This window comes from Vicugna pacos, chromosome 5 (assembly GCF_048564905.1).
Source record: "Vicugna pacos chromosome 5, VicPac4, whole genome shotgun sequence".
NCBI classification, from domain to species: domain Eukaryota; kingdom Metazoa; phylum Chordata; class Mammalia; order Artiodactyla; family Camelidae; genus Vicugna; species Vicugna pacos.
Window position 1 is genome coordinate 28,972,444 of NC_132991.1, and position 17,826 is coordinate 28,990,269.

The following is a 17,826-nucleotide window of genomic DNA, read 5'->3' on the forward strand; positions in this document are numbered from 1 at the left end:
GAGAAATCAAGGAGTCTTGTCCACCAAAGTCGTAAAAACTAAGCTGTCGAAATTCAGCCATCCCTAAACTTGGCATCCATCTACCAAACCAGATGCCGGCCTGCCCTCCCTCCTCGTCCTCTCATTGGGCTCACACCCATCCACCTGCTCTCAGCCTCTGAGAGCTGCTACTGACACTTGTTAAAGAAAATCACTCAAAACACAGAAATAAGGCAAAAAATAACTTTATGACTTTTAATGTCAAGCTCTAATAAGCCCACTTGTGGATCATCTCTTTTGAGGAATATAAGTTCATTTCACTTAATATCACAATTGATTAGAGCAATGACATTTTATAGCTCTGTAAAATTAGAAGTTTAACTTCTTAAAAAACAGATAAAGTGTGATCATTTTCTTTTCTGTCTTAGCAGAGAAAATAACCATCCAAAGCAGCTTTATAGCACCTAGGACACTAACAAGTTGTTTCTAATTTAGCAGTTTTTACTAACATGCTTTTTCCTACTGACTTTTTAATTCCATTTCTTATGTTCTCGAGGGGGGAGGGTATAACTCAATGGTAGTGTTTGCCTAGTATGCGCAAAGTCCTGGGTTCAATCCCTGGTACTTCCACCAAAAATAAATAAAAACCTAATTACCTCCCTACCTCCCTAAAAAAAAAAAACCAAAAATAGATTTCTTATGTTCTCTTTGAAACATTTTGTCATTCTGCTAGTTTACACCTCAATAAACAGGTAAGTAAAACTTTAAAGCATGCTTATTATTTTTTCCTATGAGAACTATGCTAATGATTTGGAAATGACTAACGTATCCTGGGTAAGAATTGACCCTCAACTCTACCCCCAAGTACTTTTATGGCAAGCGCTATTGTAATGGCTGGTTTGCCTGCCTCCTCTGCCAGACTAGACATTGACTTCTAAGGAGTCAGTGAACACCTGTCTTCCATCCACTGCAGTCTCTGAAATCCAGATGAGCTCAACAAAAATCCCTGAATGAGTGCCTTACCCAAATGCTGCAGAGCCTTTTCTCCCAACCTTTTCCTTTGTTCATCATGAGGTGAAACTCCTACTACATATTCTTTTTTAACTTTATAATGGCTCTCTTCACCACCTGCAGTCTCTTTGAAAAGTATCAACTGACTAATTAAATGATAGGTTTTTCTCCTAGTGGCAGACATACCACAGGGCTTAGGCTTGGCAACAGGACAGAATTCACATCACCTTCCTGGGCATCAGTAACCTTCAAAAATAAATTTTAATAAAAATCACTACTCCCACTTTGAAAATTTTAAAATGTCAGTTTTTATTAAGGATAGAAACTGGCTACACAACTTGCATATTATAAAGAGAGACAGCAGTGTGTAAAACACCTGAAATACACAGTCTTCTCGAGCAGAAGATGTTATATTCATACCTGTAAATCAATTAGCATTTAGTGTCTATCCAGTCAAGGAATGAGCCCCACTATTCGGATCCAGCTCTTTGTTGAAAGATTATTTTATTGGTATTAAATTTGTGGTAATAATGAAAAGCCTCGGCAGGTATCAAATAGAACTCCGCCAGTTGCCATTTTATTGACTCAGCTTTAAATTCATCCTATTTGCCTACTCATTAAAAACAAATCTGGGTCCTTTTAACACATTTTTCCTTTGTAGCTGACAGGAATGTTAAGCTTTCCCAGTAGAGGGCGCTGGAGAGGCATTGCTGGAGGAAAGAGCCTTGTTCCTGCTTCCGTGTGTTCAGCCGGGAGGCTCCTTGGAATCCAGCTCCGAGGCGGAATACCCACTTCCTCAGCGCGTCAGGCTGGTGCAGCGTGGTCAGCTGCTCCAGTGTCCAGCCCCCACACACGAGACGCCCCCAGCACTCAGTGCCTGTGGTACACACTGGCCAGCAGCTCCCAGCCACCAGCAGTTCCCCGCAGCAACCCCCCTGGGCAGGTTGTAATGGAGGCCCCTGGTGAGACACCCGTGAACGGACTCCTCCGGCACCCTAGAGGATGGACTTCCGGCAGGCTCCCCTGGCACAACTCTTCCAGCAAAGTCTGGATTTCAGTCCTGGGGTGCAGGGTGCTCTATCTAACTACTCCTTATATCTGTTATTCCTGTATGTGGCAGAGTTCTTTCTATGTCTTACTAGCCAATCCCTCACTATTCCAATCTCCTGTCATGGTTAACAATTCTTTATATTAAACTTTCCCTGTTCAAATGACTGTGTGCCTTCTCTCTCCTGATTGGACACAGACTGAGACAAACCACTAGAAGCAAATGAAAATCAAAGATTTTAAAGATACGTTATTGGGCACTTGATATAAACAGAAGTTTCGCATGACAGAATGTTTACTCATACAGAAATGAAATAACATATTTAAAGAAATGGAAATCATTTACATATCTGGGATTTAGATGCCTAAGAAAGATGAACACAGAGAGAGACTTTTCTTATCCTTTTCTACTGATAAAAATAGTTCAAATCATCATAACCATGTTTGCTTACTCAGATAAGAGCAAGAGATACACATTTTATTATCCTAGGAGGTTCTCTGCAATGCCCTGGTTACTTAACACTGGCTTAATCCAGAGTCAAATGCAGGGCTGTCAGAGATCATCAAATGACAAGATCTGGCTCCCCTTCTTCAGGAAGGCATTTTCAAATCCTTCTGTCATCTTTAAGCAAACACTTCTGAAGTGTTTAAGTAGAACCATGGGAGACTATGAATGGGAGAAGCACAGTTCAGTAACCAAGAGCACAGGCAAGGTACACTACATCACTAGGCTTCAGTTTCCTCACCTGTGGAAGGGGACAAAGACAGCACCGACCTCACAGGGCTGCTGTCAGGACTGAGTAAAGACATGCAACGCACTTAAAATTATGCCTGGCAACTAAGTGTTTGCTGTTATTCTTATGGTCTGTGATCTTATTCTTGAAATGATATTACTTTAACAATACAATTATAAAGACACTATACTTCCTTCATAACTCTAACAGAAGAACCAACATTTTATGTAAGCACTTAGGCTAAGTAAGCAGCAGTAAAAATGTCCCAAACGCCCAGTATAATGAGATTTAGTCAAGTAAGGACTACCTGCATCAGAAACATTTACCATCCAAGTAGCTTCTCAAGTGAGTTTTGCCAGCATTCTAATTATTTGGAGTGAACGCACTTTGTAAATGTTAAGAAATTGGAAATGACATTATAATAATCATCTGCCTTCTCACATGTTGGAATTAAAGCTACCCCTTTTTCTAAGACTTTTGGGGTTGCAGAAAAAGTGAGGTTTCCCCAAAATTTAGTGAGTTTCTTTTTTTCGAAGTTTTATGCCTTAGATATTATCTTTGTAGTCAGATAGAATGGGTTTTTCTCTAGCCCCACTTTTTGCCAGCTGAGTAACTTCAAACAAGTGTTTTAACCTCCTTAAATCCTTTAACATGAGGATAGCAATGCCTACAATGAAAGAATTAAATAAGAAAATGTAGGTAAAGCCAGCATCACACATGGCATCACCATGTGAGGGAAAGCAGTAGCCATTATTGTTACCATTGTTGACATTTTATTACCTAACTTTTTGCCTTGTTAACTTCATGACCTCTTTTTTAAACAAGTATATGTCAGAAGAAGATCCTATAACATCAATGTGTGTCTCATAAAAATTAACCAGAACCTGAAGGCACCTCGAACTTACTTGTTCACATGCCAGCTTAATATTTCTTTTCTCTCTATGTTCCTTTCCTTCCAAAATAAATGTCTCCTTTCTAAGCTCAAAGGAAAGAGCATGTGAATACTTCTCAATGAGTTCTTTTACCTGTTTTGCCTTGTTTGGCTGAGACCTATCTTGAACATTCTTTATACAAACTGTGGTAATGTCACCATCCACTCTCTCTTGACATTGAACATGAAATTTTTTCAATGTGCTTTCATAAAATCCACTCTTGTTTTTCAGGTAAAGGAAAACATCTGTGTCGAGAACAAGACTTTCTCCACTCCTCAGAGTCTCAGGTATTGATGACCCGAGTGACTTTAAAGAGTGACTGCTTCTCTGCATACTCCCTCTTGGGCTCTGTGCACTCCTGTTTTTTTCTAAAAGAGAACTTACTTTTAATAGCAAAAGTTCTTTGAGCTTCTTGATAGCCAGAAATGATCCTTGAACAGAGATTCTTCCATTGGGTCCCAAAGGACTGAAGCCTAAGGTTGAGATTTCCCTTTTAAGGTCCATTACCAGGTTTTCTAGACGGACTTGACTCCGAAAAACAGAAAGATCAAGGACAGCATGTACAGAGCTGAAGACCTAAAATTAAATAGAGAAATTAAAACAGCACCACCTAGTGGAGCAGACTTTATAAACACATTCTTTTCCCACCATTTTCTGTCTCCTCAGCAGCCACCCTAAACCAGGCCCCAACTGCCTAGCACAGACTGGCTTCTTGCGCCATGGCCGCCTGTCAAAGGGACCCCACAACCCCATCAAGACCACAATGTTCAGCTTGGGAGTCACAGTCCCTCTCTGTATTCCCTAAAACAGAAGTGATCACATATTTTTTAGAAGCAGAATGCTTTACTGAAGCAAATTCTTAGGCAGAACCGATAAATACACACTGTTCTGGTTCTGCTCTGGGGATAGGGGTCTCCGCAGAGAGCCCTCCAAGTCTGAAGTTCATCAGATGGCTGCACAGAACCCTAGCTTTCTTACAGAATAAAGGTTTAAACCAATGCTTTGGATTTTACTTTTTGCTCTCATTTCCACCTTTCCTGTTTCTTCAAAGCTCCTTTTAAATGTTCATCCTAATCGGGTTGTTTCCCCTACAGAGTATGTCTTTAGGTAGACACCTGACATCATCCATGATAACATAAAAGCTCACTGTCACCTTAAAAGCATCAAGAGGCTCATATAGAAACAGAAACTGACTAGGCAATAACTAAAACATTTCAAGACACAGGTTCAGCCTTTAACACTGACTCAGGTTAAGGAGTTTGCATTTTCTTTCCTAGAAGTCTTGGGGTGAGTGCTTTGTGTCTCCTAGGTACAGGGGACACTTTGCAGAAGAAACAAGATCTAGATGATCAGCATGCCTTCAGCATCACACCTACCTTTTCACCAAAATGAGAGACTGTGAGTTGAGCAGGTCCAACCTTCTCTGCTAGACAGTGTTTTTTTCTGACCACGTTCTCTGCAACTAATTTGAAACAGGGGCATCAGAAATCTCTGTGGCATAATACTCTAATATTTATTTTCATTAATAATAATAATAGGGATGATCAAGTCTTTTAGAATACCTAAGATTTTTTTCTGTTTTTCCTCTAAATTCAACATTTAAATAGTTTTTCCTTCTACTTTAACACATTAAATTTTATATATATATATATATATATATATACACACACACACATATATACATATATACATAAAGAACACCTAAAAGTAAATCTCCCACTCTGTTCATTATGGTCATGAGGATACTTCACCTTCCAGAACCCAGGATACCACACTGTCCTGGTTTTCCTCTAGTTCACTGGCTGACGTGCTCAGACTCCTTTGCTAATCTCCTTCTCTTCTCATTCTCTAAATGTTGGCAGGCCCCCTGCTTCAGGCTTCATACCTCTTTGCTAAACTTTGCAAAACTTTGCAAAACCCACCCGCTGGGTGTTCTCAACAATTTCCACAGCTTTATATACCATTTCTCTATGTGTCTCCTCCAAAGTTTTATCTTATCTTCAGCCTCAACCTTTCTCCCTTCTGTCCATGGAAATCTCTACTGTATTGTCCAAATAGACATCTCAATGACCAGAATTCAACTCCTGATAACTAGTTCCTTCCAAAAGTACTCTTCCTCCAGTGTTCTGCATCTCGGAAAATAACACCTATTCCATCAATAAATTCGGGACATCCATCAGTTTTCAATCACCTGCCCTGCTACCACTCTAGTCAAAACCAGCAATGACTAGTAGCTCTTATTCTCCACCCGGCTGCCAGATGGATCATCTAAGAAAAGCAGTCACATTTGGTCAGCCCTCTGCCCAAAACCCCCTAATGGCTTCCCATCTCACTCAGAGTAAAATCCAGACACCTAGTCTTGACCTATACACCACTTAACATAAACTGGTCCCAGCTACCCGACTAACCACATCTCCCAGTCTCTCCCCCTTGCTCTTTCCACTCCAGTCACATCCGCCTCCTTGCTGTTCTTCAAAACACTCAGCATGCTACCTCAGGGAACTTTTCCCAGTCCTTCCCTTGGCCTAGAGTTTTCTTCCCCCTTCTCTGCATGAGTCATTCCTTACCTCATTCAAGTCTCTGTTCAGATGTCTCCTAAACAGAGTACTTCCCTGCCCAGTCCATCTAAAGGAGCACTGTCCACCACATTCCATCTTCCTATTCTACTTTATATTTTTTCACAGCACTATATTATGTATTAATATATATATAAATATAAAAGCAATATATAAACGTACAAATAAATAAAGCCCCCAACATAATTATGTATTCGTTTATTATCTTGTTTATTTGTCCACCCCTACAAAATGCTTCATGAAAGAAAATACTTCGCCTACTTCATTCATTGCTGTATCCTCGAGGACTACAATGGTACCGGACAAATAGTACGCCCTCGATAAAAATTTGTGAATAAATGAAAAAATCAGCCCTCTCTTTCTCTCTCTGAGCTATCAATTCAACTTATAAAATTATTAACTTCCAACAACACTATGTTCCTCCTTAGAGAAATAATAAGGGGCCCTTCCCACCATCCCTTACCTGAACATCACTACTGAGAAGGAATGAAGTAACTAATGGTGAGAGAGAAAGGGACTGACAATCCACAGTCTCTTGGTCTCTCTGGACTCTGTCTGCCCTCACTCAGAGTGAGGTCTCTGCTGCTCCTACTCATATGTGGTACTTTGACCCCCAAGAGGCTGGCATGGAGGCTCGTCTTTCTCTGGCAACGTATCCTACCAGCCACTGAGCTGTAAAGAAGGCTGCCCACTCCATGAGGCTGGAGGGGTGAATAAACTCTGCAGACCTTCCTCACCTGTGTCAGTGGGGTGGGGAACAGAACGGCTCAATGTGATCTCAGATCCAAGCCATATTTCTCCAGTCCATCTTTCCCAGTAATAAAGCAGACACTATGTGAGAATACCCATTGGTTGGTTTGAACAAAAAGAAGCAAATTGCACAATACTGCTGAAGCCACCTCAAAATTCCCAGAGTATTTATCCTGTGAGACTATAGATAACTTTTATAGGGAGTTTTCCTATATTTTACAAGTTTTCTAGAATAAAATTTATTACTTTTATCCCCAGATATAGATGCATTTAAAAATAGAAAGAAAAAAAGTCTTTAAGAATTTGCCAGTTACTGACAACTCTATCATAAGCCATTTTCACATATATTCTTGCTAATGCAATACTGTGCCACTTTTATATTCAACAATAGGATAATTATTCTTTAATAAATCTACTTTAAATCTACCAATCCCACGAATTATCTTAATGAAATTCAATTTTCAATTTAACTACAAAAGTATTTCTAAGATTAGAAAAATTTGACTTGGAAATACCTGCTTTTTCTTTGAATGTTACATATGCAACACCCTTGGTTCTTGTTGGATACATCACATCTTCAACAACTCCACCCTTATTCTCAATATCTTGGAAGTGAATCTTCAGTAATGTGGTCAGTAACTGATCATTAACAAAACCAACTGGAAGACCAGTAACTACAATTGTTCTTTCAGAAGCTTTGGATTCCCTAACCTTCAAAACTGATGCCTGCAAAAGAAATAGAAGGATTCTCTTTAAATATATAAGATTCTACTTAACACAAACATCACACACCAGTGGGAAAGGCTGTATTATTCAGTAAAGGTGCTCTTGCAACTGATTAGATACTTGAAAAAAATATTAAGGATAGATCCTTGCCTCACTCCATATACCAATATAAACTCTCTATATGAATTTGAGAGTTAAAATGTAAAAAGTGAACCTTTTTTTAATAAGTGGAAAACGTTGATTAATATTTGTCTGATTTTAGAAAATCTAAAAATAGTTATAATCACAAGGAAAAGATTAAGAGATATAAATTTAAAAAATTGAAATTTAAAGAAGTCAAGCTAACCATCAAACTTGGTATTTTGGAGTTGGCTGTGTATTTCCTTAATTATAGAGTCAAAAGTATGTAAGCCAATAAGAAACACATTCTGGTTTTGTTATTGTTTGTTGTTGTTGTTGTTGTTTTTCCAAAATTAGGAAAAAGTCACCATAAAAAAATAAAACCCTGGCAAGAATATTTGGGCCGCAGTGAAGTAAATCCTGCCCTTCAGCACATTTCTGAGACAGAACTCAACCTCTGGGAGCACATGCTATTGCAGACCCTGGGCACAGAGTACCAACTGCAAGTAGATCCTCCCCTGGGCTCACTCTCTGCGAACTTTTTGTATTACCGTTTAATTTGTTCCCAGGCCACTTAGGGAAGTGGACCTGCCAACTTCTCCCAATGCTTATATGAGGAGTCCATCCAGACCACACCAGAGCTCAGACATAATCTATCCTAAATTATCCCCAGGAGGACAGGATGTCTCATGGGCCCAAGTCATGGTTAACAGATCACGAAGATGTTTCGGGTTTTCAGTTCAGAGGACTCTGTACACATACTCAGAGTAGGACCTCACTGGGGATAGGCAAACTACTTACTCTCAGGTCAAGAAGACAGTCTAAGCACACACACAATGTCCCATCCATCCCAAGAGCACCTTAAAATGCAAGTAAAAGGATAAAAAGAGAATAAACCCAGTTAAAGGGAGCCATTGGCATAGGAGAAATTTTAACAAGTTTCTTGAAGACTGAAAATACATAGTAGTACGTGGACGGATAAGATGGGGAATGAAGAATAATGAAAAGAGGGCTACAGTGGAAAGGTGACCACCTTCGTGCAGAACCTCAGAAATGAAAAAAAGGACCACAAACAGAAAGATCAGTTGAGAGGCTAGTGGCAAAACAAAACTGAATGAGCTCTCGGGAGAAGGTGACCTGCTAGTATGGATGCTGGCACCCCAGAGCACATTCCCCCACATTCTAGCCTTTGAAGGGGCCCCAGCCTAAAGATCTCAAGCAAATTAAAGTGTGGCATGTTTGGAGTAAATCATGGAGCACCAAAGAAGAAGAAAATCTATTTGACACAGCTGTGAGGAACATTTTTCTGTAAGTGGAAAATGGAAAAATACACACAACACTGGGCCAAAAGAAGAACAAGTAATCGCAGCACACCATTAGTCCCCGCTGTAAACACTATGTACTGTTTGCATAATAATGTAAATGCTCTCATTGGTTTTTAACTTTTAGACTAATTCTGTTAAATCTTTAAACTATCAAAGACTTAAATATGATTACAGAATAAAATGGAAACATTCAACCCCGTCAGTGTAAGAATAAAGGCAAACTTAACAAGAAGCTGAGAAAAAAGATGGAAAGAAAAACCTACACTTAAATTACAGAAATCATGTAATCCTATCAAATTTTAAGTATATTAGGAAAGTTACAAAAATAGTCCCTCGGAGAATTTATTTACTTACTTTTTTAGGTTTGTTTATTTGTTTGTTTTGATAGGGGGACTGGGGATTGAACCCAGGACCTCATGCATGCTAAGCGCACACTCTACCACTGAGCTATCCCCATCTCCCACCTCAGAGAATTTAAAATACTATTAAAACTTTCAAACTTGAAAGGTGGGAGAAGGCAGAGGTTACCTGATTGACATTTTCATTTATCACAGCAAGAATTCAATAGAAAATGACCAAAGTCAATGATCACCACCCCCAGGATATGCACTCTCTTAACATCTCCTTGATATTTCAGCTGGTAATTATTAAAGTGGCAAAAATGTACCTGTATTTCTTAGATTAAACAGTATCTTGTCAATTAGTCGATCAATTAACACAGTATTAATTAAGCATGTGTTCTATACCTGGCAATATGCTGGGTACCCAAGATGACACATACAAAGATATAAAACACATCCTTTGCCCTGAAATTCAGTTCCACCATAAAGATTTACTGAGCATTTATTATCTGTCGGGAACCTGGATGGGCCTAAGGACACAAAAAAGGGATCTTTACCTTATGGGTGAGAGAGAGGCAGATACATACAAAAATTGCAACACAGCTAGGTAGGAACAAAAAGAGGGAGGGTCTATTTCTCTACGAGAGAAAACAGACCAACACCTAACAATCTTAGAAGGATACAAGACCACTCACAATAAAATGCTAAAATACATAATAAAAGCCATTCAGGATTAGGAAGCAAGATTAATTCTGGCAAAAGCAGTCAAAAAAGGCTTTATGAGAGACCTTGAAGGCTGAAGGTTCAATTTTAATTTTAATTAATGGTCAAACTGAATTAAAAATGCAAAAAAGGGTTCACAGCAAAAGCAAAGGGACAGAGGTGTGGAGGATGAAAACGGCTCATGGTGAGACATATAAAGCAAAGGTAATGTCTCCTGAAAAAGAAACTCAGAATAATTCTTGACTATTTGTTACGGGAGGTAGTTTTAATGGAAGAAAACAGAGGTTCTTAAAATATTCAGGGACAACCAGATTGCAGAGGAAATAGTAAAAATATATAAACGCATTCCTCTATCCTAGCGCCAAGTGGTAAGATGTAATTATCCCAAAATAGTTCCTTCTAGAAGAGGAAAAAGTGACCAATTTCTCAAACTTTCAGGGAATTTTATTTCACAGGAGATTTCTCTTGATTTTACTATAAAACAGTCCACATCAGCCTCAATGGGTAAGTGGCTAGTAAATTAGCTTCCTTTTTGTTCTTCACCAATGTCAAACAAAAACTTTCAATCAATTTAAACTCAGAAAATCTTACTCCACCTCTGCTCTCATCAATTCTAATGCCGTATTTCTTTATTCAAGTGTCTACATTTACCTTTGACATTAAAGAAAATTTGTCTTGACGGCTATTAATCTCTTTATGATTAAGAAGAAAAGGGATATCTTGGAGATCGCCTTTTCAAGAGCTACCACGTGGAGATACATGATTTGGGAACAAGAGCAGCATTTTGGCCAGAAGTATTAAGGTGATGGCATTTTCCCCGTATCAGTGATAACATTTTAAGAAACTTTTAACCATCGTATCAGAAAGCAAAAAGATTTAAAACTGTGAGTTTATTTTTGTAAATAAAGCACTTGGGAGGCAATAATTAAATTCACTGCGTTCGCTTACATTTCTTTTCTCCAAATCAGTTGTTGATTTTCATTCAAGTTGCCTTTACTGCCACCGGTAAACAAAATCGCACTTGAATCTCACCACTGCTTTGGCATTTCCGGAACCCTAGTATTTCTTACCAGGAATTGAAGGCTAGGCCACTGCTTTCAGGCGTCTGATGGAAAAAACCTGGCAGGCTAAACCTTAAGTTTGCTAACTGTTCTTGCTAGGCAGCACAGATGGTGACAACACAGAGCCCTTTGTGTCTAGAGAAAGAACTAAGGCCACAAGAGAGAAGAATTCCCGCTAATGTAGACATCAGGTTGCTTTCCTAACTTGTGTCCTTGGCTCGACTCCTTCCTGCTGGCCCTTTTCAAAAGGAAACTGGCCTTCATTTCTGGGCAATTCCGCTCCAGTCCCCCACAGCATGGGAGGACAACAATTAAGCTGTAACACTGGCGGCGAGGCCACTCCTGGATGAAACAGCTATGTCCCTGGATGCGGGAGGTGGCCGCGGTGACGCATGCCTTGGGCAGTTCTCTCGCAGAGGGCATGTCGGGAGCGCGAAACTGCCACCCGGGCAGGTGCAGGAAGACAGGGCGGGGTTTGCCTCCGGGATCCCTCCCGCGCAGCCCGGGGTCACCCCGCACTCTAGCCCGCCCCGCCTGGTTCACTGGCCTTCTGGGGGACCGTGGCGACGGGGTGGGGACCACTCCGCCCCGCAAAACCCAAAGCAGAATCAACTTGCCATGGCGGAGGAGAGACGCGCCTTCGGCGGCCGGCGGGGCCCTGAGCTAGCGGAGCGCGGGCGGCGGGGCGGTGACCGGCGGGCAGGTTTTGGTTTCGATTTTCCGTTCCCGCTCGTTCGAAAACGACGCGAGAAGAGGGCGGCCCCCAAATCCGACCTCGCAGTTCTGAGGCCTCGGGGCCTCGGGGTGGGAACGCGGCCACAGGACGGCTGCTGCCAGAACGCCCTCGGTAGTTTCGCAACTTTGGAAACCTCCCTGGAGAGAGGCCGGCGGGGCTGCCCGGCGGGACTGTGGGGATTCTCCCGGGGCTGCGTGGGTCCTGTGCGCAGTGGACTCTGGGCCCGTCTTCCTGCGCCCTCGTAATCGCCCCGCTGGTCGTCTCACCACACCACACTTGCTTCTTCTCTTGCCACCTGCCCAGCCCAGCCCAGCCCAATGGCCCGGTGCGCAGGGCACAGGATGAAAGGCGCACGTCCCGTACCAAAAGAGCCCGCACACCGTGGGCGACTCCTAAGCTTAGCGTCTACGGGGACACAGGGAATCTACATACATAGCGCCAGTCAAAAAGTGACTGAGTAAGAAAGCCAAATGGCTGGCTAATACGCAGAAGTTTAATTCCACTCCTAAGAAATACAAATTGAAATCATAACAGGATCTCTTTCTTCCACAATTAGATTGGAGAAAAATTTTAAGTGTGATAACACCCAGTGTTAGCCAGAGTGTAAGGAAGCGTCAATGTTGCTGCAAGCGTAGATAGGTGCAAACATTTCTAAGGATTTGGGCCCCTCTCAATAATGTAAAGTACAAAAAGAGGTAAAAATACATGTATCCTTAGACTTAGTAACGCCACTTTCAGAACTGAACTTAAGTGCCCAAGTAGAATTAAGATACCGTAAGTAAGTTTTAATTGTGTGTTGCATGTAATACAGTACATTTTTTAAAAAACTAGTATCCACCCAGTTAAACTATGAATAGAACTATTTATTATATGGCCGATGCACGTCTATAAGGCCCAAGGCTATGAAGATTTTAAAACAGAATGAGGTGAATCTGTATGTAATTCCCAGACTTATATTTGATTTTCAGGTTCCTACACTTAAATGTCCACTTGAATGTCTGATAAGCCTGTAAAGCTTAACAGGACTATCCTCTCTTTCTTCCCCCTCAAGTTAATAGTAGCACTACCACCCACCCAGACGCTTAAACTCAAGACTCATCTTCCTTTATTCCTCTTTCCCTTTGCTCTGTTAGTACAGCCTATAAACCGTACACTCTCTCCACTTTATCTCCACCATCCAGATCAAGTCCGCATCCTGCCTTGTTCCCCTTCAATTCATTCTGGATACCACACCCAAGATGTTTCTTTCATGCAAATCAGGTTTGATCCCTGTTTGAACACTTCATTGTTTCCCCATTACACTTTGAATAAAATTTACATCCTCACTAAGGGGGCTTTTCATGGACTGGCTTCTAGGCCTGGATGATTCCTCCTTGATAGTTCACTTAACCTTGGAGCCTTGAGCCCTCTTCCAAGACACTGTTTCTGATCACCCAGTCTAAATTTGTCCCCCCCAAGCTGTTATTCTGTCACCCTATTATTGCATCTGAATAGCATTCACCCCTTTCTCAGACATTAGTACTGCCCTCCAACAGTCTTTGTTCTCATTCAGGCACATGGCGGGCTTGCCCTTCTCTCTTTGATGTTAGGCATAGTCATAGGATTCATTCAGCCAACGAAATGTGAGAACTGACATGTCTCATATGTGGATGGAAGCATTTCCTTGCCAGCACAAGTGTCTCCAACGTACTCTCTGCCTTAGTGCTCATAAAAGCATGTATTGAAGGGAACATGCGACACTGAGCCAGCACACAGAACACAGCTGTACGAGGGAGTTGCCTGGACCCACAACAGAATTTACATGAATGAGAAATAAAACTTTGAAGCTCCTGAATGTTTTTCAGCAATATCACCTAGCAGACCCTGACTAATATATCCAAACCACTAGATTAAAAGAACACCATGGAAATATTTGCAAATCACACATCTGATAGGGATTTGTATTCAGAGTACACAAAGAACTCTTACAACTCAAAAATAAGAAGATAACCCAATTTAAAAATGGACAAAAATTGCATAGACATTTTATCAAAGCAGATTCTTGAATGGATAATATGCACATGAAAATATGCTCAACATCATTAGTTGTTAAAGAAATGCAAATTGGGGATAAGGGAGTTCAAGATTTGCAGATATTAACTACTACACATAAAATAGAGAAACAAGTTTATACTGTATAGCACAGGGAATTCAGTATCTTGTAGTAACTTATGGTGAAAAAGAATATGAAAACAAATATATGTATATTCCTATATGACTGAAGTATTGTGCTGTACACCAGAAATTGATACATCATTGTAAACAACAGCGTAAACACATTAATAATTGGAGCTATTTCATGCTGGACACACAACTGAAGGCTTCCTAATGTAATATGCAAGATGTTAAATAGTCAATACAGTATCTTCTGGTAAATTTTCAAAGACACATTTCCTCCCGTGAAATCTCTAAAACTGGAAATAAGCAGGAGAGCCAATGCTTGATTTCTGAGTTTTAGTCAGATCACATAGGTGGAATGGTGAAAGGAAACCAAGGGAAAAGTATAATTTTCTAGGATAAGTAACATTCATCAAAACCATCATGAAAATTTAAAATCGAATGAAATTATCTATTTTACTGCCCAAAACAAGTGACTGTTTCCAACCTTGTCCTAAATATCAGGAAAGAGTTATTTCTGATTGGCAGTCAGCCACGGACTAAATATGACACCCTCTGTGCTAGTGAGACTGTACCAATTGAAATTAAATAAGGTCTTTAAATTGTTCTTCTTAATATATTGGGGAACTTGAAATAATTTTATTATTTCCAAAGAACAACTGACACAATGAGAGTTTTTTTTTCCTTAAATGGTGAATATGAAGATTTATTATAAATTGCCCAGTTTTTAGGCACCATTTCTTATTCCAAAGAGAAATGTGAGAGTAATAAGTACTTTTGATATTAACATAACAACTTGAATACCTAAAAATAAAATTTCAAAAGCAAAACCAAGCCTTTTTTTTTTTCAGCTTTTCTCTTTGTTTATTTTAGATGGCAGGCAGCACTGGATAGGTTTAGGTTTAGACTTTTTTCTAAAAGCACTTCATTTCTGCCAGCATTTTAATATGAATTTAATTTTGCTGTTGGCTCTTATGAAACAGACCATATTAGGATAAAAGCGGTCCAAACATTCTTTACCAAAGAGAATTTTACCTTCTCTGATAGGAATCTTGAATTCTACCGTTACAGTTTCTGCAATTTAAAAACAGTGGGATGCTAATAAACTCCATTTCTCTCTGACTAAATTTTAAGGCCCTGAGGGGCAGGCACAGTGTTTTGATCTTCAGGTATTCATTCTCCAGCATCTGGCACAACGTGCGGTCAGCCCCTAGCTTTGCATTTCTCTCTCTTAATTCCAAGGTTTTCAGTCCCTTAAATTGATTCTTTCCATTATAAGTGTGAAAGAAAATTCTGGTCTTTACAAATTCAGGTCGGAGAGGAGATGTCTTGAAAGTAATAAGGGGACACTTGGCATTCTCAGTGAAAGAAAGTTCAAGAAAAAGATCACAGTTGGCTCTGAGAAATAGCTTTGGAGCTGTGGAACGAAATGCTGGGTAAAGTGGAAGAGTTTTGCTCTTCAAGTCTTTTAAAAAGTAAGGAAGGTCTATGTAAATCACAAACTGCTAAACATAACATTACTCTTGGGAACTGTTTAAGAGTCAAGTCTGCTTATTGATGAATCTGGGTGTGAAACAGAATTGGCCCACAAGACCACAATAGGCTGAGCCAACATGGCAGGCGGACAACTGGATAACTTACGGTTGATTTCAGCGGACGTGGAACCAACCCACATAATTTAAGAACAAAAATTTTTTAATAACAGTGCACTTATGTTTGCAGATATGCAGCACAGCTGGAAACAAGGAAGAATTCAAAAACAGAAATATATTTTGTATCTAAATATAATTGAACACCAAAGAATTAATTTTTTTTACGGAAAAGGATATTCATTTTTGTCAAGCACTGACAGTGATTTGGGTGCAGAAGCTCTAATTTTCATATGATTCCATGAGTCTATTCTTCAAAGTATGCTATGTGAGATTGCCCCAGAGAACATGTGACCACCTCTACTTCTCCACCTCCATTCTTCTCCCGCTGAAAGTGAATGTTAATGAAATCCCCTACAGTTTCTTCATCTGTCTTCTGAAGGTCTTCCATTCCTGTCAGCAGCACCGTCCTCTTAGCTACTCCTGAAAATACCTAAGAAGGAAAATAAAAAAGACAAATAGAAAATTTTCTAAGAGCTTAAATGGCAAAACTTTACATTTATAAGCTCTGCTTAATATTTTGGACATTATCTTAAGAGAGACAAGAGGCCTTGGGAAGATTTTTCAAGCAAGAGAATTATCAGAGTTGAATGTGAGTTTCAGAAAGATGACTCTGGTGGCACTGTGACAAATAGAGGAAAGGAGGGCAATTCTACTGCCAGAGAGACCAATTAGAGAGGGACTCAGGGTGGAAGTGACAAGGTCAAGTGACTGAATGCTGGAGGTGAAGCAAACCAAGAGCTGGCATGAGTTGTAGCTTTCAGGACCATGGACTAGGTAGATAGTGATGCCGTTTAATACCTGAGTAGGAACAGGAAAAAAAGGAGCAGATTTGGAGTAAAGATAACGATCTCAGAGATAATGAGCAGGAAGAATTGCTTTTAATGCCCAATAATAGTAGACATATGAGAAAAATGTAGCTATGTCTCCACATATAAAAATATTGTGCGTTAATCTGAGTAATTTCAGGTTTTTCAAAAATTGTGTTATAAATAATAAGGTACAGTTTGACATTAAAATAGTCTTTAAAAAGACAAATTCATTCTGCATCAAGCAGATATGAAGACACTATTTTGATATCCCTCACAAAGAAGATTGAAACAGTAACAGACTCACAACTTTTTATTATTTGTTGGGTAAGGTCGGAGAGTAAGTTCCCAAAATGAAAGAAAAGAGATGACATTACCTGAAACTTTTTCAAGTGTGTTTCTGTGTATGGAGAAACAATAACTCTATGGCAGTTTTGATTTATATAAAGAGGATAGTCTTTCATTTTCAAAATCTTGTCAGCAACTAGAAGTAAATTATAAAAAAAATTCTTTTTTATATCATAAACATTTTTAACCAAAATTAAAACTTCCTTCGGACACAACACTATTACAGTAAAAAGTGACTTGAGTGATTGATTTCTAAGAAACTCTATGGTCCACTTTAAAGACTTCATAGTACATAATTTTGAAAAATATAAGACCAAACAAAAATGAGATTAAAATAGCTCCATCTGTCTTGAACTTTCAGTCAATTAATGCACAGCTGGCTGCAGTGTCCTCAGATAGACCTACCTTGAACTACATAAAATGCAACAACCATCTGCAAAAAGTAGCCCAGCCATCCTAACAAAACTGAGTGTGTCCCAATCTCTCAAGAAATATACATAAAACTACAAGAGAGAGGATATACTCTTTCCCTGTGTATGTGTGTGTGTATATATATATACACACACACACTATGTATATGATATACATAACAATATACATGTACACACACATTCTACATATACTATATACTACATATGTAACATATATTACAATATATGTATACACATATATAGAGCAAATTACTATATTACTATTTTATATATATATACACACACACACACATATATATATATAATTACTTGATTGTCCTAAAACTAATATATGATATTCTGTAAACCAATATAATGATGTTAATCAAAGG

General features: G+C 39.5%; 2 protein-coding genes across 9 annotated transcripts in view; both read right to left on the bottom strand.

The window, feature by feature from the left end:
• Positions 1–1,274: 1,274 nt before the first annotated feature.
• Positions 1,275–12,350, bottom strand: RBM43 (RNA binding motif protein 43). The gene is made up of 4 exons (XM_072960952.1): positions 11,943–12,350; positions 7,545–7,755; positions 5,080–5,165; positions 1,275–4,279 (listed from the first exon to the last, which is right to left on the bottom strand). The coding sequence occupies exons 1-4, from the start codon at positions 11,943–11,945 to the stop codon at positions 3,548–3,550; spliced, it is 1,032 nt and encodes a 343-aa protein (XP_072817053.1). The 5' UTR covers positions 11,946–12,350; the 3' UTR covers positions 1,275–3,547.
• A 3,615-nt stretch (positions 12,351–15,965) lies between these two features.
• Positions 15,966–17,826, bottom strand: part of NMI (N-myc and STAT interactor) — a 94,284-nt gene continuing 92,423 nt past the window's right edge. For all 8 annotated transcript variants that reach the window (XM_072960963.1, XM_072960964.1, XM_072960959.1 and 5 more), the window contains 2 exons: positions 17,054–17,160; positions 15,966–16,300 (listed from right to left, as the gene is read on the bottom strand). In XM_072960963.1, the coding sequence (XP_072817064.1) occupies positions 16,115–16,300; positions 17,054–17,160 (293 nt within the window). In that variant the 3' untranslated portion in view covers positions 15,966–16,114. The remainder of the gene's footprint in view (positions 16,301–17,053; positions 17,161–17,826) is intronic.